This window comes from Diadema setosum, chromosome 11 (assembly GCF_964275005.1).
Source record: "Diadema setosum chromosome 11, eeDiaSeto1, whole genome shotgun sequence".
NCBI classification, from domain to species: Eukaryota; Metazoa; Echinodermata; class Echinoidea; order Diadematoida; family Diadematidae; genus Diadema; species Diadema setosum.
Genome location: NC_092695.1, coordinates 27,036,067 through 27,062,145, shown reverse-complemented (window position 1 = coordinate 27,062,145; position 26,079 = coordinate 27,036,067). Strand labels below are relative to the sequence as shown.

The 26,079-nt window shown below is 37.9% G+C and overlaps 1 protein-coding gene across 1 annotated transcript in view; it reads right to left on the bottom strand.

The window, feature by feature from the left end:
* The window catches only part of LOC140234760 (dolichyl-phosphate beta-glucosyltransferase-like), a 41,378-nt gene that overhangs the window by 8,317 nt on the left and 6,982 nt on the right, over window positions 1–26,079 (bottom strand). The window contains exons 4-6 of the mRNA XM_072314798.1: window positions 25,226–25,294; window positions 24,154–24,357; window positions 19,409–19,468 (exon numbers count right to left, since the gene is read on the bottom strand). Of these exons, the coding sequence (XP_072170899.1) occupies window positions 19,409–19,468; window positions 24,154–24,357; window positions 25,226–25,294 (333 nt within the window). The remainder of the gene's footprint in view (window positions 1–19,408; window positions 19,469–24,153; window positions 24,358–25,225; window positions 25,295–26,079) is intronic.

Below are 26,079 nucleotides of genomic sequence, written 5' to 3'. Positions count from 1 at the left end.
CAGAAACTAGCGCAAAAAAAAGAACAAAAAAAAAAAACACACGAATATTTTTGCTTGCCGTATGTTCTAAACTTCCTGTACTAGGTCTCTTGATTCTGCGGAATTAAACACACGCGAAACTCTTCTCACCCGGCCAAGCGCGAAAAATTAGTCGCGCAAAAATATCCACTTTTACAGTACACACACACACACACACACACACACACACACACATATATATGTGAGTGTTTTGGGTGTTTTCTTTTTTTTCATGTGTTTTGGAGGTGTGTGTTCACACCTGGATTTTTTTTTTTCCTGTCCAATATCTTTGTAAGATTGGAAGCATTTGATTTTGAAATCCACTACAGATATGACTATGGATGTGAAAGGAATAACAAATATGAAACACATCTACTATCCTCTAGAAGAAGCAAGCAAAGATCTTATCAGGATTTGGATAATGAATTCCAGCTGGCATTAATAGACAGTCTGAGCCATGGATTGCTTGCTCTCTTCTCACTACAGATGAAGAAAAAGAGAGGAAGAGGAAGAAGAAAAAAACAATGGAGGCCTAACTTGACATTGAGTGCTAAGTCATATTGGAAATTTGGTCATTCAAACACAAACACATCTGTGCTGACCAAATTGACCAAAGCTACTATGCTCTGAAATATATTTGATTTTTTTTTTTTTTTTTTTTCAATGCTGTGCCACAGAAAGATGAGGAAGTCCATGGCTTGATTGTATACTTCCTGCCACAGTAAGTGGCCTGGATGAGTTTGTCGTGCAGTTTCTGTTCAGAGTCTCTTAATTTCTTTTCTTTTCTTCTTGATTTGTCTGTCTTGTTGGTATAACTTGAACTAATTGGTTTGATAAATGTATAATTCTGCCCCTTCCAGAGCAAAATAACATAAAAAATTAAGTTATAAATCAATATTGCACACACACACATACACACACACAAAAAAAAAAAAATGGATCTCCTGTATGTTTCACATTATTGGCCATGCATGACTGTCTGTAGGTATACAAGTTTCTAGACTGAAAAGAAAAATATGATGTTCTACAAAATATCTGGAGGTTATTTGCAATAAACCTCAACAAAATGGATGCTGGTATACAAGTCAATTCCTTTATGAACAGGTACATGTATGTGAGAAGATTGTTACAATCTTGAATTACAGACCAAGAGTCCAAGAAGAACAAAAGTAGAAATTATCATCTTGCCCCAATCATTAAAAAATATTATATCAGGGAACATTAATGCAGTGAAACATATAGTTCTGATGTTACACCATAATTTTTTCATAGGTCTTGAGAGATAAATCTAAAATTTGATTGCACAAACTACAACCCAAATAAACGATTCACGATGAAATAGAATAGGCTATGAAAAGTTACATTTCCCTGATGACAGATTGAACAAAACAGGACAAAGGAATACAAGAATGATAAAATAGCAATATCACAGAAGAGAGCAGAAATGTATGTGGAGGTGCATCTGGTTTTTCATTCATGCAAACACAAAACCAATATAAAGTACCTGCATTAACTCTCCAAAAGAGACAGCCCAGAAAACTGATAAGATCTAGGTGAGGTAGGATTTCAGCAAGATTCAAATATCATTGTTTCAGTCATGTGCGATTTTTTAAAAGGGTAAATTAAAAGAAAGACAAATATTATGAATGGAATTTGATCCAGGAGCTCTGAAAAAATACACATCTGCACCTTCCCAGTTGAGAACTTGATCAAAGATATTGATTCTACCATTCCTTGTGGTTCTGCTCATACAGTACATCATCGATAAAATATGGTTGTGCATCGATACACGTCCACGAAAAAAACCAGTTTATATGAATCTGGTTGAAAGAGATTCAATGGCTGCTTATCAATTTGTGGATAACCTATTTCCAATTCTTAGTGACCCTGCACTCCTATGTCAATTTTTGGCCACACAAAAGAAACAGAGAGAGAGAGAAAGCAAGAGGGAGAAGAAAACAAAAGTGATGGCCCCTCTCTCTCTAGCTGGGTCAAGCAGATATGAAAAGCACCTGAAGTGGAAGGAAGACTGTGGTTGACAAGGGGATCATAGTATTGGCACTTTTTTTTATCCCAATAAATCACTTTTGACTTGTTACTACGCATCGGAGAATGCATAGAGATACCCCAAGTCAGTCCATAGAGACAGTCAGCGAGAGTTGAGAAAGTCTGAGATTGACGCTGTAGAATCAATAAATCATTCCCGAGGCAAATACCATGGCAAATTGAGCATCAGATTGGGCAAGACAATCTAACTCGGCCTTGGCCGGTTCATCAAGTTAATTTGTTCAAAATGGGGGGAAATATGTTATACATTTCATTTGCCACCAATGAAGACATTAAGCTTGGGAGACATAATTAGTACAATTTGTAGGAATCATGCTTGTTATGACAGGACAGGAGCAACTGAGGAAATTTCAGGTAATTGAATTTATGGCCAAGTGGCTAATCCCCACAGCCACAAGTGTTGGTGTACGTAGAGCAGAGCAATGACTGAATACCTACAGTAAATGACAATTTTCCCCATTTTTCTTGATACATCAGGTTTTGATTTCCCTCTTTTTTTTTTTCTTTCTAGGTCAAGTAGATTTTTTTTTAACCTCACCAGCAAAGGGATTTCAAATTAGCATGAAACTTCGATAAGATAACAGAATGTCCTCTAAAGATATTGGTTAAACCCTTATAATCAGTTGCACCCGTAACAGTTTTCCTGCACACTGGACGAAGTAGATTGGTTCCATGAGATGCATAGGGCATCACTCCAAGGCAGCAGATGTTAAAGAATACAGGAATGACTAATAAAAAAAGAAATACCTAACTAACAAATCAACATACACGAGCACAAAAACAAACACGCCCACATACACAAGAAGATACCTCTAGAAAAGAATGGTAGGGAGATGGAAGAGCCACAATAATAATTGGAATGCACAATCAAAATATGCATATTTTATCTTTGTTGTATCTTTTCTTGATGTCTACCTCTTTAAAGCACTAGTATGGCACACATGGACAAGGGTGACACATTTCTTGTATATCATTGATTGTGTGATAACTGAACAGCTCTTAAGCAGGGCTGCACATAATCCCATTTTCTTTTTTCCTGGTCTGACCTGACCCTGTCTGACCAGTAGATACCCAGTTTTACCATTTCCATTTTTTAACTGGTCCATTCCTTGTATGTTACTGGTCCGACGTTGATTTTCACTGCTCTGGACTGTCAGACCAGTGCCAGTGTGCAGCGTTGTCTCACCCCAAACAATGATTCTTCATATAAGATGTAAAATTTGTTTACATCATGCTGAGGGCCAAGATGTCTGCAGCTCAAATTTGGGATAAGCCAGTTTACCCAAGTCCATGCAATGTGACAGTTCCTAAATTTATCCTATGATTTGACCAAAATCACAGATCATAAGGGTTATCCTTAAATTCCTTCCATATACTTCTGCTGATTTGAGGTTATGCAATGCATTCATTACAATAAAAATTTCACCAAATTTGAGAACTGATATAAAGGTTCTCATATGAGTGTATATCCTCTGAATCTACTTGCAATCCCCAAGGAGCACCTGCATCTTTCTGCTTGAATAACCATGTATTGAATCATCTTGACGAACGCACCCTGTGCATGATACTTTCACTGGAGGGGCAGATGACACCACTTACATCACATCCTTGCGAGATGCCTTTTCCCCATTGTGGCTCGAACGACTTTTGCCTTATATCTGTCACTCCGTCTTTTCGCGAGCCCCTTTGATGGCCGACAATTGCTGTAATGGTGATTGGCAGTTCCTCCTCACGAGAGAGTGAGTGGTAGCATCCCCTTGCCCTCTTCTGTTGCTATGATGCGGGCAAACACTGCATCCACAGCCATGGATTTCCTGATGTGGCAGTGTTTTCAATTACGCCATTTACGGGCATCTTCACCCCGAGCGTGTCATTGCACGACATGCTGCCTTAGCTGGAAAAACTGGGACCCGGCTCTTTCAGGGCTTTGATTCGGCTTTTCCTTCCCCCCTCCTCTCCCTTTCGTTTCATCATCCCGGAGACTCCCGGGACTGGAGCACTGCGAGAGCTGGCATTTTTCGGCAGGAAGTGAGTAAAGACGGCCAACAAACACCTAACCTCCTTTCGGCAGCCGAGAATTGTTTCGCACGGGGGCCTGGAGGTTTGGAGGGATGGCCGGGGATGGAGAGAAGTCCTTCCTGCGACTCCTGGGGATATCGTGCACGCGGGGATCTCACGAAGAAGCACCAGAAATTGGAGATGGCAAATTGGTTGTCGAGGAGCCAAACTCGCTTAGCCCTGACAGGACTGGAAGTTTTTGATTCCCCTCCGTGTCACATTCTGAGCGGGCATCTGGGAAGTATCGGGTTACCCGCCTAGGATGGACTCCTGATTGTCTTGAAAAAACATTCAAATTGTTATTGCTCCCTGGAGGAGGCTGCTCCTGGGTTTTTCTGCTCTTTGAAGACTGTGGTTCAGCTCGCACTTGCCTTACTGACCCATGCCTGACACACTTTGACTGATTACTTTTGCTTTTACAGTGTCCGTTTCTTTTCTTTTTAAAAAAACAAGATGGACTTTAAACTACTCAGTGAGTATCAAGAGAAGGTTGTTTATATCTACTTTTACGTACGACACAGATACGCGTATCTATAGGCTTGTATTTGCTTGTTGGCTTGTGAAGATCATACGATATCAGTCCTCTACTATTCCTTGTGATCTACTGCTAGGTGTCATTGGTAATTTGAAGCAGAAATCAATTCTTGCAGCTTGAAAGAACTTAATCATCTTTACTATGTTGAGCCCTCATCAAGCAGTCAAAAGAACTCATAGTGAGAACATGTTTCATATCACTTCAACAGAGTAATTTTGCACACAAACTTCCATCACAATTCTCCACATGGTGTTTTTCAAAACACATTTGGCCAATTATAGTCCAAAGGTGCTTTCCATAATTCCAATGCAGATTGCTTAATTCTGGGCGTGCATCTGTCCGTCCGAATAGGTCAAACCCTACAACAGACTCATGATTTGAGGGCACAGCTTACGTGTAGCTTGACCTTACTCACTTGTGCTTGAGGTAGCATGTGCTCTTTGCCTATCACATGTACGGTAGGTAAATGTTCAATTAATGAATATGCACTGAGTGGCCTCTTCAACTAGCAATTAGCGACAGGAGCTTGTGTTACATAGCAGGAGCATGGAATACTGTTTGCCATTTACTGTAATGGACAAGATTCAAGTCAGCATTTTAACTGTATGAAACTCTAAACCTGGTTAGAAACGTGTTTCAAATAATGCGATTCTAAAAAGGATTTTTTTTCTTCATCTGAAAGAAAGATTCTCTCTGTGTCATGGTAGATCAGCACATGACAAAAAGAGCCAATGCAAACATTGATGAAATGGATATTGTACTAGACAGGCTTTACCGTGAAATGATGTATAATCTCAATCAAACAATTATCATTAGATCTATAATGTATCAAATACATTGTACATAATGAATGTAAAATCTGTCTGCACAACTCAAAGCAAATGCAGCAGTCAAAGAGCAGTCAATGTGTTACATGCATCTCAACACAAAAACGTAGGTGAAAGTAATTTCCATGCAATGGAGGTTTAAAAGTATATACTGAAATAACTCCCTTGTCAAAACATGAAATGTATGTAAGTTTTCAGAATAAAGGAGAATTGGCAGCTCTGGAACAGTGCAAAATGCTCTGACGGAATTAACATATTTGGCTTTTCTTCTCAACACTTGATTTTCATATCCATACTCAGGTACCATAAGAGGATATTTGACAATATAAATACATTTTATATGTCATAAAGTAAACTTGCAATCTTGGAATTTCAGTCAAACTAGATTTAGTTACACACTGCCACCTGAGATTAACTCCTTTTTACAAAGTGTGGATTTTTTTTTTCTTGAACCAACAAAGGTAAGTGAAAACATCGGGGGCCCGTTGCATAAAAGTTACTATTATGGTAACTTTGCCATCCAATGGTAACTACCATGGCAACAATACTCAACAGCCAATCAAAATCAAGAATTCCATGGAAGTTACCATTGGATGGCAAAGTTACCATAATGGTAACTTTTATGCAACGGGCCCCTGTGCCCTGTTGCATAAAACCCTTACCGCTGGACTTACCGCTCCTTTCTAGCGGTAAGTCTTCAAATTAGCGGTAAAGCTTATAATCCTTGATGCTGATTGGCTGTGATGCCTAATTTTGACGGTAGTTACCATTGAAATTCAACGGTAAGTTTTATGCAACGGGCCACGATTTCAAACTAAATGCCTGAACAATTAATTTCACTTTGCTACATGTTTATTAACCTACATTTTTTAAATACCTGAATAAAAGCTTTATAAAAGCGAATAAAAGCTTTATAAAAGCAAACAAAAAACTGATGTAGGGAGAGCCTCAGAACAATCAACAAAGCAGATCTTTGCATCATCCCATGAAGATATTTTCAGAGTCAGAGTTGGCAAGATCACATTAAAGGTCCAGTTTACCATTGGGAGCAGTGATTTAAAAAAATGTTCAAGATATTACACTTGATGCATATGTGTAGGTCTGTTGTATCACAAAACATCGTATCATATAAATTTTTCACAATAAAGCCTAAAATATAAGGAGATATCAGCATTTTTCTCACTAAACCATAACTGTAGACAGTTTAGTCTGGAAGCATTCTTATTATAACTATTGTTCACATTTTGTGTAATTAGCAATACTTAACATTGATTATACGGATTCAAATTTTCACAGCGGTTGTTTCTATCCCTAACTCACATTTTAGAAATATTTTGAAGCACTAATGCTGGTTTTTTGTTTCATCTGCAAATGTTAAATTATGCCTTTAAGTACACTCATGTACTACCCACAGATGGTCAGCATGCACCATCTAGTGTATCCAACTATCTGAATTGTATATGTCAAGGCAACTTGAATTTTGGAAGCTAGCACTGTCTGTGACATCAACAGGGTATTACCTGTACATAGAAGCTGCCTCCTGCAACATATTCCTGCTCACACACACTCAAAATGAACAGTTTTTGAAAATAAATTCTTTGCAACACGATTCAAAAGGCATTAATTCTTATGTGTGGACACACACCTACTTACAAATATTAATCTTTTGCATTATGTGCTGCAATGCCAAAGTCTAAGCTTTAGATAAAAAAAAAAAAAAATACCAAGAGACCGGGCACTCACCTGAGTAGTGCAAGTTCACCTTTCATGCAGTCACTAATCTAAATTACACACAGCTCTACTAAAATTTGACCAGGCATTCTCAAGTAGAAGATGAAAATGTACAATTAGGGCCCAAATTTGGACCCCTTCCCCCTCCTTTCATAGTATCAAGTTTAGCTCTATCACTTCTGGTTCTAGAGAAGAAGATTTTTAAAGATTCCTTAATTTGGGAGGGGGGGGGGGGGTTGGCCCCCTGGGGGCCCCCTGGGTGGGGCATGGTGCCCATTTTAACAAATTGAGATCCTAATCCCCTAGGACCAAGTTTGGTAAAAATCGGTCTTAGGGTTTTCAAGGAGAAGATGAAAATGTAAAAAGTTTACACACGAAGCACGACGGACTCCAGACGAAGAACAATCGCAATGGCTCACTTGAGCCTTTGGCTCAGGTTGGCTAAAAAAAATATATATATAAATATATCTATTTATATATATATATCTTGTGATGATTTGCCCTGCGCACCATGTGTGAACCTCATGTGAAGACCATAGCTTCTTTTTTTCTAATCCCATATTACAACTTGCCACAATGGGTCCACACACTCTGGTGCCTGGGAGCAAGGCTTTAGTCATTGTTTCTAATAGGGAAGCAAAGTGTGGACATGCAAAGCTCTTCATTTGCAACTGAGTGATCCTTTTTCTTTTTGCCGTGTGTGCATGGTGGCAAACAGAATCAATTTTGGAATCACGATACGAAACCAATAACTCCTGTTCGTGAATCTGGCTTATGATGTTCCAAATGAGTCAAGAGCCTTATTCACAGCAATTCATCAGCGGTGAAACACAGAGCTTTAGTAGGTCAGTCTGTCTACGCCGTGCATTGCTACACAGCTGTAATCAGAGCCTCCCCAATAGTTGATACCCACTTGAAACTCTCAACACTCTGATGATATGAAAATACCGCTGATCCATATGCACTTGTAAGTACTTCTATCGTCAAAATATACAAGAGATACAATTTCATATCAAAACGTGTTTGATACGTCAGTGACCCATAACACACTGGAAAACACTTTCTACAAATCAAACGCCCAAGTACCCTGAACACAAGAAGGGTGGAACTCCGAGCGAGCGGTGCATGGGGCCAAGTGGTAATATATCATGTTTATTCAACCGTCTTGACTCATGATCCCCATGACCTCTATGGAAAGAGATGATGTCTTTATTTTCTGTTTCCTTGTTCTACCGCATTCAACATAAGATTGTGATAGTATTCCATGGAGTGCCGGTGGAAAGCTAAAGGATAATTCCCCCTTTCCTCTGTCCCATACATAAACTCAAGGCATTTTCCTAATTTATATTGCTTTTTTGCTATGCATGTATAGAAAAGTCCTTGGTCTGAGAACATAAACATGGTAAAAATTGGTAAAATCATCATTTTGGATTTTGCAAGAATGAATCAAATGTAGCGATTCTCATTAAACAATGTCATCATGTCCTGTGGCATAGGCCTACCTTCACTACTGAGCTATAGCGGAATTAATATCCCGAATATCTAGGCATTACTGAAATACATAATAACAACTTTTTACCTAATCACATAGGTCTAGTTTCTGAGATTGTAATATGAGAAATACAGAAAAACAGTTTAGAAAGAAAACAGATGATGAGGGCAGTAAGGTGGAAACTTCTGGATAAACTAAATGAATACGTACAAACAAAGAGCTTGATTAACATCAATCTGTGTAGCAATGTAAAAGCTTAAGTTACAGGTGTATGACCTCAACCCAAAAAGCTGTATTTCGGCCTGTCTCAACAGTGAAATTTTAAAGTCACGCCTTTCTTCTTTCTCGCACTGCCCTGAGCATTCTAAAACAACTCACACAAATGGAGTCCACCTCACCTGAAACTACAAGTTTTTGCAATACAACTGAGGAAAAATATTAACAGCACAGGAAAAACAAAACAAAACAAAACAAAACTAGCTGTTGCTTTCAAATAATGAGTAGGTTATGATACTGACATGAAAAGGATTGAAAAACATTTAACAGAAAAAAAAAAATTAAATTATGAAAGCCTGTCATGTTGTGTGAAAAAATATGAGGAAAGTATCAGATCACTGGTTTTGGGGGCAATAGACGGCAGCAATCACTATAACATACATTTTTCTTGTGCCCCGTAGAGCTGTTTTTAGTTCAAGTAGTCACATTGTGCTTTCATCACAACATTTATGCATGGTTTCTGTTTCTGTTTGCTTATCAATTACATTTTGTTTACTTCTTTTTCCTGGGGGTGGGGCAGAACCTGGCTATTATAAAATTTCAACAGACTATAATGCTTGATATACTGCAGCTTAAAGGTCCTGTTTACCTTTGGGAGCAGTGATTTAAAAGATTTTCAAGATATCACATTTGATGCATATGTGTAGGTCTGTTGTATCACAAACATCCTACCATATAAAATTTCATCAATAAAGCCTAAAATATAAGGAAATATCAGTATTTTTCTCAATAAACCATAACTGTGGACGGTTTAGTCTGGAAACATCTTTATCATTCTATTGTTCACATTTTGTGTATTTAACAATACTTACATCGATTATATGGATTATAATTTTTTACAGTAGTTGTTTCTATCCCCGACTCACATTTAAAAACTATTTTAAAAGTACTAATGCTGGGTTTTTGTTTCATCTGCAAATGGTAAATTATGCCTTCAACCCGTCGAGGATGAGTCCCGAGTATACTCGGGCAGGTGTCTCTGGGAAATGAGTATTATAGCAAAATCAGTCCGTCCTCAACGGGCTAACAGGTGAGTCTCTATCATTAGACCTTCCCTTTGGACTACATATAATGTATCTCTACAAGAAAATACCTTGCATTACACATATATTGATGTCTGTTATTTTCTGTGGAGTCATCACTCCAAAGCATATAGTTCTATCACGGGGAACACTGATGGGAAATATACCATTTTATTCACCACAATGATAATTTCAAGAGGATAAATGATTTAAGTGTGCTTCAATAGGTCAGTGACATCTACCTGTTTGCTCTGCAATAATTTAATTAAAATCCTATCACATCATTCAAACTTAAAAGGCCACCTGTAATATATATGGGCTGTTGCTTTATTGGAAAGGTGTATCTTGCGCCAGCAGAATTTAGCAATCCAAATCTGGAGAAGCAACATTGATATGAACTAAAAAAAAACTAGAAATGTCGCTTTGGCGACTGGTATGCCTCCACCATAATGCATGATTTTCCCAATAGGTCTAGATAGTACATGTGGACACTGTGTGATTACATTTTCACAAAATTGGCAAAATATTGGAATGACAAGTTTGTCACAAATGTGTTGAATGTTCACCTTCCTTGACGTAGGTTTAATTGGATGAATAGGAGAGCATGTACATGTATCTAGGGATTTAAGGACTTTAACTTGACTTTGACCCATTCATACATTTAGGCATTGAGTAATTTTCAAGGTACAGGTGTGGAGAAAAAGTGCAATTTCTGAATTGAATAGTAAATTGTTACCATTTTCATCTGGCCCTTGACCCTAAAATTCATAAGATAATTACTTTCAGGTAGAACATGCATAATATGTACTAAGTTTCAAGGTAACTTGAGCCACTTTCGAGATATGGAGGAAAAAGTTAGTTCAGCACTTTCACTTGATCTTTGACCTTTTGACCTTTGAGGCAAAAAGAGAAAAAAAAAATCTTTCCAGAGAATTTCTATTAGGTTACACATGCATACACCAAGTGTAAAAAAATAACCCTGCTGGCATTGCATAAAGATGAGGGTAATAGTAAAATTTTGAAGTCTTGCACTTGACCTTTGACCCCTGACCTTTGACCCCATGAACCCTATATTCTCTAGATAATCACTTCCAGTCAGTACATGTATATACTATGTTCCATGAAGATACCTTGAACAATTTTCCAAGGTACAGAGAAAAAAAAAGAAGTTTTAATATTTTTACTTGACCTTTTAACCTTTGACCTTTGACCTCATGACCCAAACTTTCACCAGAGAATCTTAATTGGGTAATACATGTATACACTAAGTTTCAAGAAAATATCTTCAGGCATTCAATAGATATGGTGGAAATAGTGAAATTTTATGTATTTGACCCTGACCTTTTGACCTTTGACCTCATGACCCAAACTTTCACCAGAGAATCTTAATTGGGTAATACATGTATACACTAAGTTTCAAGAAAATATCTTCAGGCATTCAATAGATATGGTGGAAATAGTGAAATGTTATGTATTTGACCTTGACCTTTTGACCTTTGACCTTGAGCATGTGCACCCAAAAGTTGATAGGCACAACTTCACCCCCTAATACACATACATGCCAAGTTTCATTAGGATACCTCAACAGGTTTCGATAGTTACCTTGTCCACAAAATTCATTACGGACGGACGGAAGGACGGATGGACGGACGGACGGACAACCCGAAAACATAATGCCTCCGGCACCACTTCGTGGCGGAGGCATAAAAATCAAAGATGTAACAAAAACAAAAACAAAACATAAAGGTATTTGGGTCAAACAGTTTCGGCCTCTGATCTTATCAAGTGTTCAGCCACTTCATCACTGTGTAATCTGATTAGAATGGTTTTAGATAAACTGCTGAAAACTCACCTTCCCATTCATTTTATGATCCAAAACTTAAGAATAATGTAGAAGAAGAAGAGCTCTTTCAGAAAATATGGAAAACTCAAAATTGATTTGGCTGACCCATTTCACCTTTTTTGAGTCCTCACATACAATCGAGCGGTGCAACTTTTTGTTGGTTTTGTGATGCACGGTCACATATAAAATCAATCAATGAATCAATCAATAAATCACTATTATGAATGAACAAATTAATAAAATGAATAACAATAGATGCATAAATAAATGAATACATACTGTATATCAATAGATATAGAGTAAAACATATACAATTCAACAAATGAATAAAATGAGCCATCAAAGAAATAAAGTAGAAAATAGACAAAAAATACAAAACAAATGGTTGGACAAACTAAATACATGAACATAGCTGTACTCCTTATAAAAGTGTGATGTTAGCAAAGCATTCCCTACATGGACCTCACTTCATTACTTTGTGGATATCCCCCGAAATATTTTGCATAATTTAAAAACCAGTGAGAAGCAGTTTGAGGCATTTTCTTATTGATCACAAGACTCCTATTACACAATGCTACAGGTCTGGCCCCCATGCAACATACTGCTTCGTTAAAATACCGATTCATCGCCCCTCGTCATCGATCTCACGCTGACACTAAAGACTCTTGGAGATCCAAGGGCCCCTTTTTTAATCACACTTGGCACAGCTTTGCAAATGAAGTTTGCCCCACTTTGATCTAGATTTTTCTGTCACGAACTAGTAGACAGAGGAACATGACTTGCTGGCGGCAAAATACTTTATCACGTGACAGATTTGGCATACACAGTCAATGAAAGTTCACACAAAGGTAACAACAAATAGCCCAGAAATGGTGCGTTTAACCTAATCAAATAATAATAATAGTGAGACTCTTGTAGAGTGCACATTTCTACCTAAAAAAGATACTCAAGGCGCTATAGAACAGAGTACATATTGTGCCACGTTACAACAGTATCACAGAAAATAATAAGACAATAAACCAACAAACAATATATACGTACACATACATTACATACAGGCATACAATATTGTCAATTCAAATTAAAAATATACGTCTTGAGATTCTTTTTGAAACTATCAATGGAAGATGCTTCTCTAAGAGATTTTGGTAGGCCATTCCATAGTTTTGGGCCCATATATGAAAAAGCCCGATCCCCCCAATTATGCTTGATTCGAGGTACCTGTAATTTTAGCGAGTTTGATGAATGTAGATTACGTGGTGGTTGGTGAAGATGAAGAGTATTTTGAAGGTAGACAGGGGCAAATTTACGCAATGTACGGTAAACAAGAAGAAGAATCTTGAAGTTAATACGTTTTTCAACAGGAAGCCAATGTAGGGACCGAAGTATTGGGGCAGTATGCACAGTTTTCTTCTTGAAAGTAAGTAATCTAGCGGCACAATTCTGAAGACGTTGCAGTTTACTGAGTTCTTTTTGTGGAAGACTGCAAAACAGAGAATTGCAGAAATCTAGACGAGACGAAATAAGAGCATGCATCAGTTTTTCTGCTGCTGATCTAGTTAAATATCTCCGAATTGAGCCCAGGTTACGCAAATGAAATCTTACAGATTGGGATACATATGAAATGTGGTCTTTGAATGTCAGATTTGCATCATAAACAACACCAAGATTACGAACTTTGTTCGAAGGCTTGATATTACTATTGCCGATTCTAACAAAACATGTATCAGAATTCACCTTAGACAAAATCTGTTTGGATCCTATCAGAATAAATTCTGATAAATAAGCCAACTCTTTATGTTTCTTGCTTTCATAAAGGTAGCATTTCTATATATTTATTTCTATTATCATTATCATTATTACTATTTTACATTTGTCAAGACTATGGCAAACTTTTTGGATGTCTGGAACAATTTTTCATTATTTAAAAAGGTATGCACAGAGTTTGAATTTATTGGTAAATATTTCTTGAAACAGCAGCCATAAGCACATTTGATTGGCAAATCTGATTTGTGAAAATTTGGACAAATCTACTTCTGTAATACATTGTATCGGTGTTTAAAATACTATACTGCAGATACACCAAGATAAAAATGAGGAGTCCCTATCAAAATAAAATGCTACAGGCCCCCTCCACACAAAAAATACCTATTTTCTTAACTCTTCATGTGCCATGTTAGCACGCCCAACTCAGTGGATGCTGTGCCAAGTTCACATATTCTACTCAAATGCACAAACCCTCCCAAACCGACCGATAAATCGCCAAATGCCACAGAGAATTGAAAAAGTTTCTCGCAATTCTATTCCCGTCACATGTAGCTTGCATTTTATGTGGTGATTGACTATCTGTTGTTGTTCCTTATCTGGATTTGCGAGTAAATTCTAGGTTTCTGTCACTGTTACGTGTGCAAAAGTCATGCCTCTATATGCAATGTTAGTGCACTGTAGCTACTGGTCATTTGAAAGAAAAACAATCATAAATTTGTCATGCAATTTACACTAACGCAAAGCTTGATATTTTCTCTACAATTTTGCTCATTACGTGTCCAGGGTAACAAAAATCTGTAAAACATACAGTTGAACCTCTCGTATCCGGACAAGTCGGGACCGGGGCTCATCCGGATAAGGGATTTGGCCGGATACGGGAGACTCAATGCTTTATACATGTACATACCGTATAATAGAGCTCTATGGTACATACACATACACATGTACTGATGTAGCCCATTGTAGTACCACATGTAGTAATGTGTATACTGCGACCTTTTCATCGTTACACTCAGTAACAGACCCCAAAATAGAGGTTCGTGTTTGCAAACGGAAATCATTTTCTTTTATAAATTCTTGGGATGATTAACTAAGTAATTATTAAGAAATGTATCAAGTATATGTAATTCATGTGTGTTTCCTCCCGTAATTATTAAAAAAAGATAAAAAAATCACGGCGAGATTGCGTCCGGATAATAGAGAGATCCGGATAAAGGGAGGCCGGATAATAGAGGTTCAACTGTACATAAATTTTAAAAACAGAATGTTTTCCCAAAGCATGACAATGTTGCTGTCTCAGAATAATGTGGCACACAGTGGGTTTACACCACGGCATGTACAGAGGTAATTATTGATGAAGACTATTAAAAAGGCTTTCTTGAAATGGTGAAATAGATTTGGATTTTTTTCTCATAGAAAACAGCAAGAGAAATAACTGATAACAGAACAATTACCACAAAGGTATAGACAAACACAAGTATACAAAAAATTATTACCATGGAACCAAGTCATCTCCCATCGCTAGTAGTCTGATTGCCTAACCAAGACAAAGATAGTGACAAAAAAAAAACAAACCCTAAAGGTCCTACAGTGCTCTATGGACAAATGCAGACACAAGCAATGTTAGCAGCAACCTCATCTCTGTTTGTCCATACTGCTGAAAGGGTGCCCTCTATGGCAATATCTTGGTCAGTGTCACTGACTGGAGCGGGTGTTGGGTGAACAAACTTTGAATGCAACTTAGATACTGTTGAACATCTCGCTGTATCATTTGTATGCATGTCTGGTCCATTGTCTGAGCCAAATGATGATTAGGATAATGTACTGGCAGACATCTTCTTTTATTTTTACTGTGACATGTCTGGCTGACACTTTTTGCTGACCATTACAAGTGTCTGGGCGATACTTTTTGCTGATCAATACAAGCTGCCGTGGCTACGGTGGGTCAGTATCTATCACACACTACAACAAGGTGTGTGAAACAAGACACCTTGTCCATGTTTCCATGCTGCTCTTTGAGAGAAGCAATGTGGGATCTTTCTAGTACAGTGCACTCTCGTTATAACAAACACGGTTATAACAAAACAGATTGATAACCCACGACATGGCCTCAGCTGGTCTCCTGGCCTTCACATCTGGGACCTCTCAGACATACTATTAACATAAGCCACCTTCAAGTCTACAAGCAAACACAACAGTTGAGTTGAATCATGCCATGTAAATATGTCTCTTGAGCTTGTCTGATGCCGTGCACATTCTTCCAAAACATGGATACTAATAAAAGACAGCAGAAATCCAACTGCAATATCAATCAATAATCATCCAACATTTGGTTGTCATCATATGCAAAGTCATTGTCTCACAGTTTTCACAGAACAAGAGACAAGCGCTGCAAAGACCTATGTATGTAGCCACTGGGTCTACCTCATCCCCTCCCTGTTCCCCAACTCTTGGAGATGCTATCACTACCAGTGGTTTTGGTTGCATCATCTGACACATAGTTACACATCACCCTCAGGGCAAAACAATGTGGCAAGTGCTCGTCCAACTGTCCAAACATAAATGATCGATTGATCAAATTCCTTCACACATCAATCATCCGGTGTCAGAAAGAAGCCCATCTTGTCTCCCACCTCTCCTCTGACACCGTGCCTCCGCACCAAGTGCACTTTGCCAGGAATCACAAGGTGATCACAGATAATCAAGTGCCACTGAATAATTGTACAATAAGTACCAAAAAAAAAAAAAGGTTGCACATAACTGGTGAAAAAATAAATATGAGGTGGCAAATGCTTATCAGCTTGAGTCATGATACAATTTTCATAATCAGTTAGTGCCCACGTTATCTTGCATCGGGCAGAGGTACAGATACATCTTCTTCACCATCTCCTCAAACATTGTATCTCTCTGGCAGGTGTTCTAGGCCCCAGACCACAGAGTGACAAGGATAACCAACTGACAGCAAAGAATAATACAACAATCAAAAAAAAAAAAAATTCTTTACATATCAAACATCAAACAGGAAAAGTTTGTCACCCCTTGAGCTAGCACTTTCAGCAAAGTCTTGTTCTGATCTCGACTGTTCATATTACCGCCAGTGACTTGCAAATATTTTCTTTTCAGAGCACATTGTCATCTCAGACTTGTTGTCCACATGTTTGTTTGTTTGTTTGTTTTTTCCAGGAGAGGTTGGTGCTTGGAGACGAAAGGGCGGGACATGGCGGAGCCACTCACAACTATGACAGCAACCATCAGGTGCATGCATTCTGTGCATGTTTGGCGGATGACACTAGAGATGGCAGCCATGGAGGGGGAAGGAGCAGCTGATATACAATGCATGTCAGCACACAAGGCATCACCCATCAGGCAGAATTACAAATCACAATGTCACCCAGTGGGATGGTTGAAATTATGAAACTATCACACCAAGAAACTTGGGTGTGATATTTGACCAGAATATGGTTCTGACTAAATTTGTTTCAGCAAAGAGTAGAGCAGCTACTCTTGCTCTGATTAAACTTGGAAAGGTTCGTCCTGCCAACATTCGCTTGTCAAATCTAGGAATATTCCGAAGTGTTATCAGGGAGATTCAACCTAAGATGAAATACCTGTGTACTACTAATCAGGAAGACCTTCCTATCTTCTTGTTAGGCTTTTCAACTTTTCAGGTAGCCTCCTGTTGAATCAGCGAGACCCGGTAGATCTGGACTAAGGGTAATATTTCAAGAGAACCTAGTGGCATGTTATATAAAACGTTGTTTCCAATTCAACTCCAAGTTCTAAGTTGATATGAAAAACAGAGAGTAAAGTCATACTAAAACAGTACAACAAAAGGCTATAGGGAAAATACCCCCCCCCCCCAAAAAGTAATTAAGTTTCAGTGTGTTTGAATTTCTCACGTTTTTGGACAAAAGTAGCAAAGTTTCAGTGCATTCAAATATCTCAAGTTTCAGAGAGACATATTCATAACTCTGTCATATTGGCAAATAGGTGAAAGTGATGATATATGAAGTTACCCTGCAGAAAGGATGACCACCGTAAGAAAATTAGCTCGTTGCAGCATGTGGTGAGGAAAACACTAGAGGCAAGGTTGATAACCATGTAAACAGCAATGCAGTATTCTGAGGGCTGAAAAAGCATATTTTTGGTGGATTTTTACCCATTTTTCTTTCCACCTGTATTTTTACCTATTGTGAAATAGACATGTTTAGTAATGCAATTTGGGAAAAACATTATTTTCCATGAACCTGCAGTATATTTGGACTGCAAAAATACTGCCCAAAAGTAAGAGTTGGCATCTCTGTGAAGAGCATCCTTTGCGATTGAGGGTGGGGACACCAAGGCCCCGATCTTGTCTTTCCTGATCCACAGCCATTATACTGTTGATATCTCATGTTTGAATCACAGAGCTCATTTTTGCAGGGTACACTCATTGATCGTCACGTGAATAGTGCTGCTGCTGATTGTAATGATAATGGTGATGAATAGACGAAAGAGAAATGCAGTTCTTCACCCAATGACCCGATCTCATCCAAACCTAAACTGGCTACACATATGAATCTCAGACCATCATCTGAGTTTTTCAATCTACCAAACTCACAAAATGCCCAATTACAAAAACTACAAAATGCCGCTGCACGTATTGTTTCTTTGTCAAGTAAACAAAGTCATATCACCCCTATCCTGAAGAGTCTTCACTGGTTGCCTGTACAGGAGCGTATTCACTTTAAGATACTTCTTTTGGTTTATCACGTTATTGAGGGAACAGCTCCTGATTACAATGTTTGTTTGTTTCGTCAATACCAACCTTCACGAACTCTTCGATCCTCAACTTCAGGTCTCTTACATATTCCGTTTTCTAGGAAATCTTGGGGGGAACGAGCTTTCGCTCACGCCGGACCAACACTGTGGAATTCAATTCCTCGTGAGCTGAAAGACTCAAGCTCCATAACATTTTTTCAGGAGTAATTTAAAATCCTATTTGTTTAGCAGTGCATTTTGAAGACCAGTGCCTTTTGAAGACAGACTTTCATGTCTTTTTTTTTTTCTTCTGCTTCTTCATCTTCTATTACGGTGATGTATTTGTATCTTCAGTCTGTTTGCTTTGATGTAAAGTGCCTTGAGCATTTAATCAAAGTGGAGAATGGCGCTATAGAAATTGTATGTATTATCATTATTATTATTATTATTATCTGGAGCAAAGCTTGCACTTGGTCCCTGTACCCACAACCATTCTGGTGATTTTGCTTTTTCAGTTTGTGACCCACTTCTCTGGAACAATCTCCCTAACAATAATCAGGACTCATCCCCCTTGATACTTCTAAACAAAAAAACCTCAAGGCACACCTATTTGAAGATCAATACAGATAATTATGCTATTCATAGATTATTTGAACTTGTGATTGATTTATATGTTTATTTCTTAGGTTAGTTGTCAATGTTTATTCAGTGTTATTATCTGTGAAGGGCCTGAAAATATTTGGTAATATGCGCTAATTTTCCATATTATTATTATTATTATTATCTTTATTTTCAAATGAAATAACAGAGAGAGTTTGTGTCAGTGTGGATGGGTGGACATGCATCCATGTTTATATCCATCCAAAATACAATTTTTCTTCAACTTAGCCAATTTTTTGACTTTTTAAGGCCGACTCAGGTCATGATGACTGTACACTTTTTTGTACATTTTATGCTGTGCTGCAGGAACACAACTCCGCAAATTGCAGTCATATGAATTTTTATCTTAGGAAGTAAAGAGAACAGACTTACTGTTGCAACTGCCTCATCTTGTAGGTGAGCCCTTGATCCACACACTATTGCCATCTCATCCTGTGAACGAGGAAACAATAGATTCCTGTAATATGCCCATTCATAAGGCTCATAAAGACTTGATTACTTTCTTTTTTTCTTCCAAGTTGATTGTCCCACAAAGCAAAATTTGAAGTGGGTTCAGGGGGTTTTCCTTAGTCAAGTGAAGAAAACAAAAGGCAATCAATTCTTTGATACCTGCTCATATAAAAAAAGTATTTAATTAGAATTTGTTGTTTATAAATACATCACTCACACATCATCATGCATATTATGTCAAGTTTAAGGCCAAGTTGGACATTTGACAGCCCTGTACAAATTGTACAATACAGTCAACCTTGCGTAAGTCGACATAATCGGGACTGAGCAAAACACGTCGACTTGCGCGAATGTCGACTTACGCGTAAGTCGACATTTTGTCGACTTATAAGTGAAAACTAATTTCCCCTGTACAGAGTAAGATTTGGATCACGATGCGGATGTTTACCCAAATATTACTCCTTTTGCCGCCAAAACATGCCCACTGACATCAGCAACAAAAATGTTTTAGTTTATGCATAAATTCAGCGCGAGTTAGTAACGACAATGCATAATTCCCAAATCTCTAGAGAGGATTTGAGAGAGCAGGATCGGAAACCTAAGCGCGTTTTTAGACACTTGATTTGAAATATCACACGCAAATTCCCCAAAATTGCATTAAACTGTGCGATTTAAATTCAAGAGCGTTGTTGCAAAGATATGCGTGTGATTTCGCATGATTCTGTCGAGATAATTTTTCAGTGCCGACTGAGTTGAAATATGTGTGATTTCCTGTCTTAGACACTTGATTTGAAATATCACACGCAAATTCCCCAAAATTGCATTAAACTTTGCGATTTAAATTCAAGTGCGTTGCTTTAAGTCGCCATATTTGTTTTGCTTAAATTTCTATTGCCATACTCTGAAAATGAATTGCTCTCGCGCTCCGATACGCAACATTACCGCGCTGTACGGCGCGGGCCTGTCCGAAATAAAAAGAAGAAGAAAAGTTTGTTCATCTAAAAATGACATCTTTCGGACTACTAGCCTTCGTAAAAACAAACCTCTTTCCATTGTCGGACTACTTTTAACTTTGGACTGAGATTTAAACCTTTGGCATAGCGAACTTTAACAATAATTCGTTATCATTTTTTTCATTGACATTTCGTGCAGCAGCATGCCTTTCGGTAGTTTGAAACGTGTAAATGTTGCGATGTCTCTCCCCTGCAAGTGCAGACTAAGTTCGGTCACGGTGAAAGTTCCGTTACGAGATTAAAAATAGCCCACTTCCGTAGATTTTTATGCGTTTAAACGCAGTTTCTAGTTTCGCAACAAAAACCGCAAGTCTTTTCTGCAACGCTCTTGCGTTTTAAATACAGCGTTGCTTCTGATTTGATGGACTTGCATTTGATTTTTAGAGTTGCGTTTAAACGCAATGGAGTTTAAATTATTTTCTAGTTTCATATGATTATCAAACGCAAGTCTTTTCAGTGTTCCGTGTGATTTGATGGACTTGCATTTTTGATTTTCAGAGTTGCGTTTAATTTTTAATTTTGCTTTCGAAATATAAAATAACGCAAGTCTTTTCAACAATATCACACTTCCGTAGATGTTTAGAGATACGTTTAAACGCAGTTTGTTATACAATGTAGTTTCGTACAAAAACCGCAAGTCTCCTCTGCAACGCTCTTGCGTTTAAATACAGCGTTACGTGTGATTCGATGGACTTACATTTGATTTTTAGAGTTGTGTTTAAACGCAATTGAGTTAAAAAAAGTTCCCTAAAATTTTCTAGTTTCGTATAATTATCAAACGCAAGACTTTTCAGCGTTCAGCCGTGTGATTTGATAGACTTGCATTTGATTTTCAGAGTTGCGCGTTTAATTTTTAATTTTGCTTACGAATTAAAAAAAAAAATGCAAGTCTTTTCAACAATAACACAATTCCGTAGATGTTTAGAGATGCGTTTAAACACAATTTCTTATACAGCCGGTAGTTTCGTACAAAAACCGCAAGTGTTCTCTGAAACTCTCTTGCGTTTAATTACAGCGTTACGTGTGATTTGATGGACTTACATTTGATTTTTAGAGTTTTAAACGCAATTGAGTTTAAAAAAAGTTCCCTACAATTTTCTAGTTTCGTATAATTATCACACGCAAGTCTTTTCAGCGTTCCGTGTGATTTGATGGACTTGCATTTGATTTCTAGAGTTGCGTTTAAACGCAATTGAGATTAAGTTCCCTACAATTTTCTAATTTCGTATGATTATCAAATGCAAGTCTTTTCAGCGTTCCGTGTGATTTGATGGACTTGCATTTGATTTTCAGAGTTGCATTTATTTTCTAATTTTGCTTACGAAATAAAAAAAAAAGGTAATGCAAGTCTTTTCAACAATAACGCACTTCCGTAGATGTATAGAGATGCTTTTAAACGCAGTTTCTAGTTTCTTACGAAAATCGCAAGTCTTCTCTGCAACACTCTTGCGTTTAAATACATCGTTGCGTGTGATTTTATGGACTTGCATTTGATTTTAGACTTGCGTTTAAACGTAGTTGAGTTTCAGGTTCGTACAATTATTTTCTAGTTTCATATGATTATCAAACGCAAGTCTTTTCTGCAACACACTTGCGTTTAAATGCAAAAGTTGCGTGTGATTTGATACACCTGCATTTGATTTTTTTGAGTTGCACTATTAGTTGCATTTTAATGAATTTTCTAGAAAGGGCCCAGGTTTCTAATACCGCTTCGGAATAATTAACATTAGAATATTCGGATTTACAAGAACACCTATTTCATGTTCGGATAATGAATACCTACTGGGACATATTGGTGTACAAAATTTGTGCGTTTTGAGAATAACGAGAGGGAGAAAAGGGGTAAAGTGAACTGCCTTGGGTATGACTACATGTAATACTCCAGTGTAAATGAGTGTATGCCCTTTCTATATTCTGGCATACAAGACAATGGACGCATGGTGCGAACGCTACCGTGCCGTACACAAGCGAATTACCGAGTAAAAATGCAGCGAATCGGAGCGGGAAAACATTTTTTTTTTTTTTTTTTCCGAGAATGGCGATAAGATTTTGAGCGAAAAATTATGTCGACTTAGACGAGGGAATTAACACGTATTTCAGTTCAGTTGGTACTGAAAAATCAGGTCGACTTACGCGAGTTGTCGACTTATAAATGTCGACTAAGACGAGGAAATTTTCAAGGAATAACAAAGGCAAAAATCAGGACTTTTTTATTGTGTCGACTTAAGCGAGTTGTCGACTTAAGCGATGTCGACTTAAGCGAGGTCTACTGTACTTTAATCAATTAGCGGGCTTTCCCCCCCCCCCCCCCCCCATGATAGGAATGCTTCACAGCATGGGTATCTCTTTGAATACTCTAATGCAACCTGATAGGCAAAGAGATAGAAATAGCATAGGAATGCTTCACAGCATGGCATACTGTGCGCTGCTTTTTTTTCTTACATAATTTTTTCTTACATTAATCAGTATGATATCTATCATTATCATTATGTTGATTCCTTGGAATTGTTAGGCTGTCTAGGGTTATCTATTGCTCTATCAAAGCTGCAAAAAGCACACCTACAAGTGTTATCAATATCACTGCAATCTTCACATTATATTTGATACAAATTCTTAAGACTGAAGACAGAGAGTACTGTATACGCTATAATTTTCGCGTACATAAATTTTCGCGAATTGCCGCTGTCACACATTTTCGCGAGTGGTAAAATTCGCGATTGGGGGACCAGAGAAAATATGAAGTGGCAAAGAAAGTGTGAATTTTCAACTTACTAGCAAATAAAAATGATACTAGTTATACACTGCATGAAAAAAAAAACTTACCAAACTCTGCGAACTAGTAAGTTAGAATTCAACTTTTTTGAAGTGGTTATTGTCCATCGCGCTAGATTTCTGACGAGTGGTACGAGGGGTACGAGTACTCAATACTTTAGTATGTCTTCGTAAGTAGACGTGGACTAGCCCGACCACCCCCAGACGCTGTTAATACGCTGTGCTGTGCGAATGCTACTTACAGCGACTGGGCTGTGTATACTAGTAGTTAGACGTGGACGTGCTTTATGTACGTAAACAAGCTTAGCCAGTATGGTGTGTTTGGTAAGCCTGACATGGTATACTAGTACTGACATGTTCGTATCATCAAGGCAAGGGATTCATTTTGGAAGGTAATATTTTCGCATGTTGTTAATTTCGCGAATAGCTCCCGACTCGCGAAATTCGCAAAAATAAAACCCACACGAAATATATAGCGTATACAGTAATAGCATCACAATGTACAAGGAGTTGGCCTATACATCAGAATATGTCAGCTTACTTCTGAAGATAAGCTTGGCTTGAATGTTTTTTGCAACGAGATACTTGGGACCATTTCATAAGAGTTTTCATCCCCTCCCCCTTCTCTCCAGATTATTTAAAGGAACAAAACAGTACAGGTAATATTGTTTTACTATTGAAATCCTTATGCATTCTTGAAATCTTGTCATGATTTTCAAATGTGAGGTCACTATATCAAGCGAGTATTGCCTTGTGACATGCATGTCAAAAATTCTGTACCGGAGAAAATGTTCTTGCTGTATCATAAAGTGCTGTCCTATAAGTGCTCTTTATGACAGGGTTTGCCTGTACCATTTTCCATACCAGGGGTACTTGACTCACCTTTTCCCTCAACTCAGTCATGCTCTTTTCAAGATTAACAATGTCTGCAAATTTTGTGGCACCATCAGCATCCGCGAATAGGAGATTCCGTCCCCTGGCGCTGAGCATGCCTAGTCGCACGGCACCGCCCTTGCCGCGATTCTTCTCTAGCGTAAGAACTCTGATGAGGTTGGTACCATATCTCTTTGAATACTCTAATGCAACCTGATAGGCAAAGAGATAGAAAACGGGACTCATTCTGAAGAATATTTCTCAAAGTCATAAAACTGTAAAAGTACCTATTCCCTAACAATCTGTTTTTTCATGCATCCTGCCACTAGCAAAATAGTGAAATATGAATAAACTAGAAAAGCACACCGAGAGTGCAGACCTCCACAAAGCAGCTCATTACCACATAATTAATATGCTAAAAATGGCCCCATTTCCCAGTGATAAGAATCCTTTCAAGTGTCTCCACTATTGCTTCCTGCTGCGCCTCAAGCATGTGTCCATAAGTGCGCATATAGTGTGCACCTTAAATATGCACAGCTTGAATTCCCTGGCTTGTAGGCCCCATTTGTTACTGATAAAGAATCCTTCACAGATTTAAAAAACAAAACAAAAACAAAAACAAAAACAAAAACAAAAACAGTTCCTGGATCCAGACGGCACTCTGAATTACTTGCAAAATGTAATTATCTATTCCTTGCATCATTATCAACTTTTCTACTAAATTTCATCCAAATTGATTCACAATTTTTGGAGTTATTTTGCAAACAGACAGACAAACAAACAAACCAATACTGACAAAAACAAAACCTCCTTGATGGAGGTAAAAATAATACATTCTATTCCAAAGGTAAAAGAGGACATACCACATCCTTCATATGCCAAACTGTTACAGAATAGACTCCAAACTTTCGACTAACACTCTGCGGAAGCAGAATATAGACCTATTCGAACATTATGACAAATGAATTTGCGACAGATGACTGCAGGTGTTTGTGGGTGCGTCATCAGTCACAGGATGGTCATATGGCAATTTTTCAAGGGAGCAAACGAGTTGATTTTAAATGGACATGCGACCTTTTACCTCTGAAGTGCCATCCTTACTGCCGTCATCTACTACAATGATTTCGTATGTCTGAGATTTGTCCTTTCTCTGCAGAAGAGAACAAAAGAATTACAGACATATCACTGCTCTACTTTCATTTTTTTATTAATAGTTACAATGAGGGCCACAAAAGGAAACTACTGTCTGTGACTCGACAAGAAAATGAGTTCTGTTCGATAGATAAGGCCTCAGTGCTAAGTGTTTTATTGTTCTTAAAGAGGATCTATCCTTGAGAGAACTTTTGCTTTCCACACATGATGAACACACACTAGAAGCAGAATGTCTCCTGTAATCTATCATGTCATTCACCAGGAGAATCTCAAGAGTAATCTCAGTTATGTGGTTGAGCTTGCGTGAAATGTCACAAACATCAATATACTGCATTTTCTTTTCTTTAGACAAGTTTCTAGATTTGTTGATTTGCTTAGCATAAGTAGCAGTGATACATTTTTTTTTTATATTACATATATATATATATATATATATATATATATATAAAATATTACCTTTTTGAACAGCCTCTACATGAAAGAAAAGCAATTCATTGAAGGGAACATGTGAGGAATCATTATTATTTGTGTCGACACTGAAAAATGAATTAATTCAAATAACGATCGTACCATTACATCCTTTATTCAATGTGTTGAAAAGAAATGAAGATTCCTATACTAGCAGCATTATTTTCACGTGACCATGACTGGGGGAATCACGATCAGCTGTACAGCGGCCCTACCTGCTATGGGCAGAACGATGATTTGGCCTTTATGGGAACTTTGACCTTGTAGTCTCACTTTACAAGGTTCCCCCTCTCTGACCCCCCCCCCCCACACACA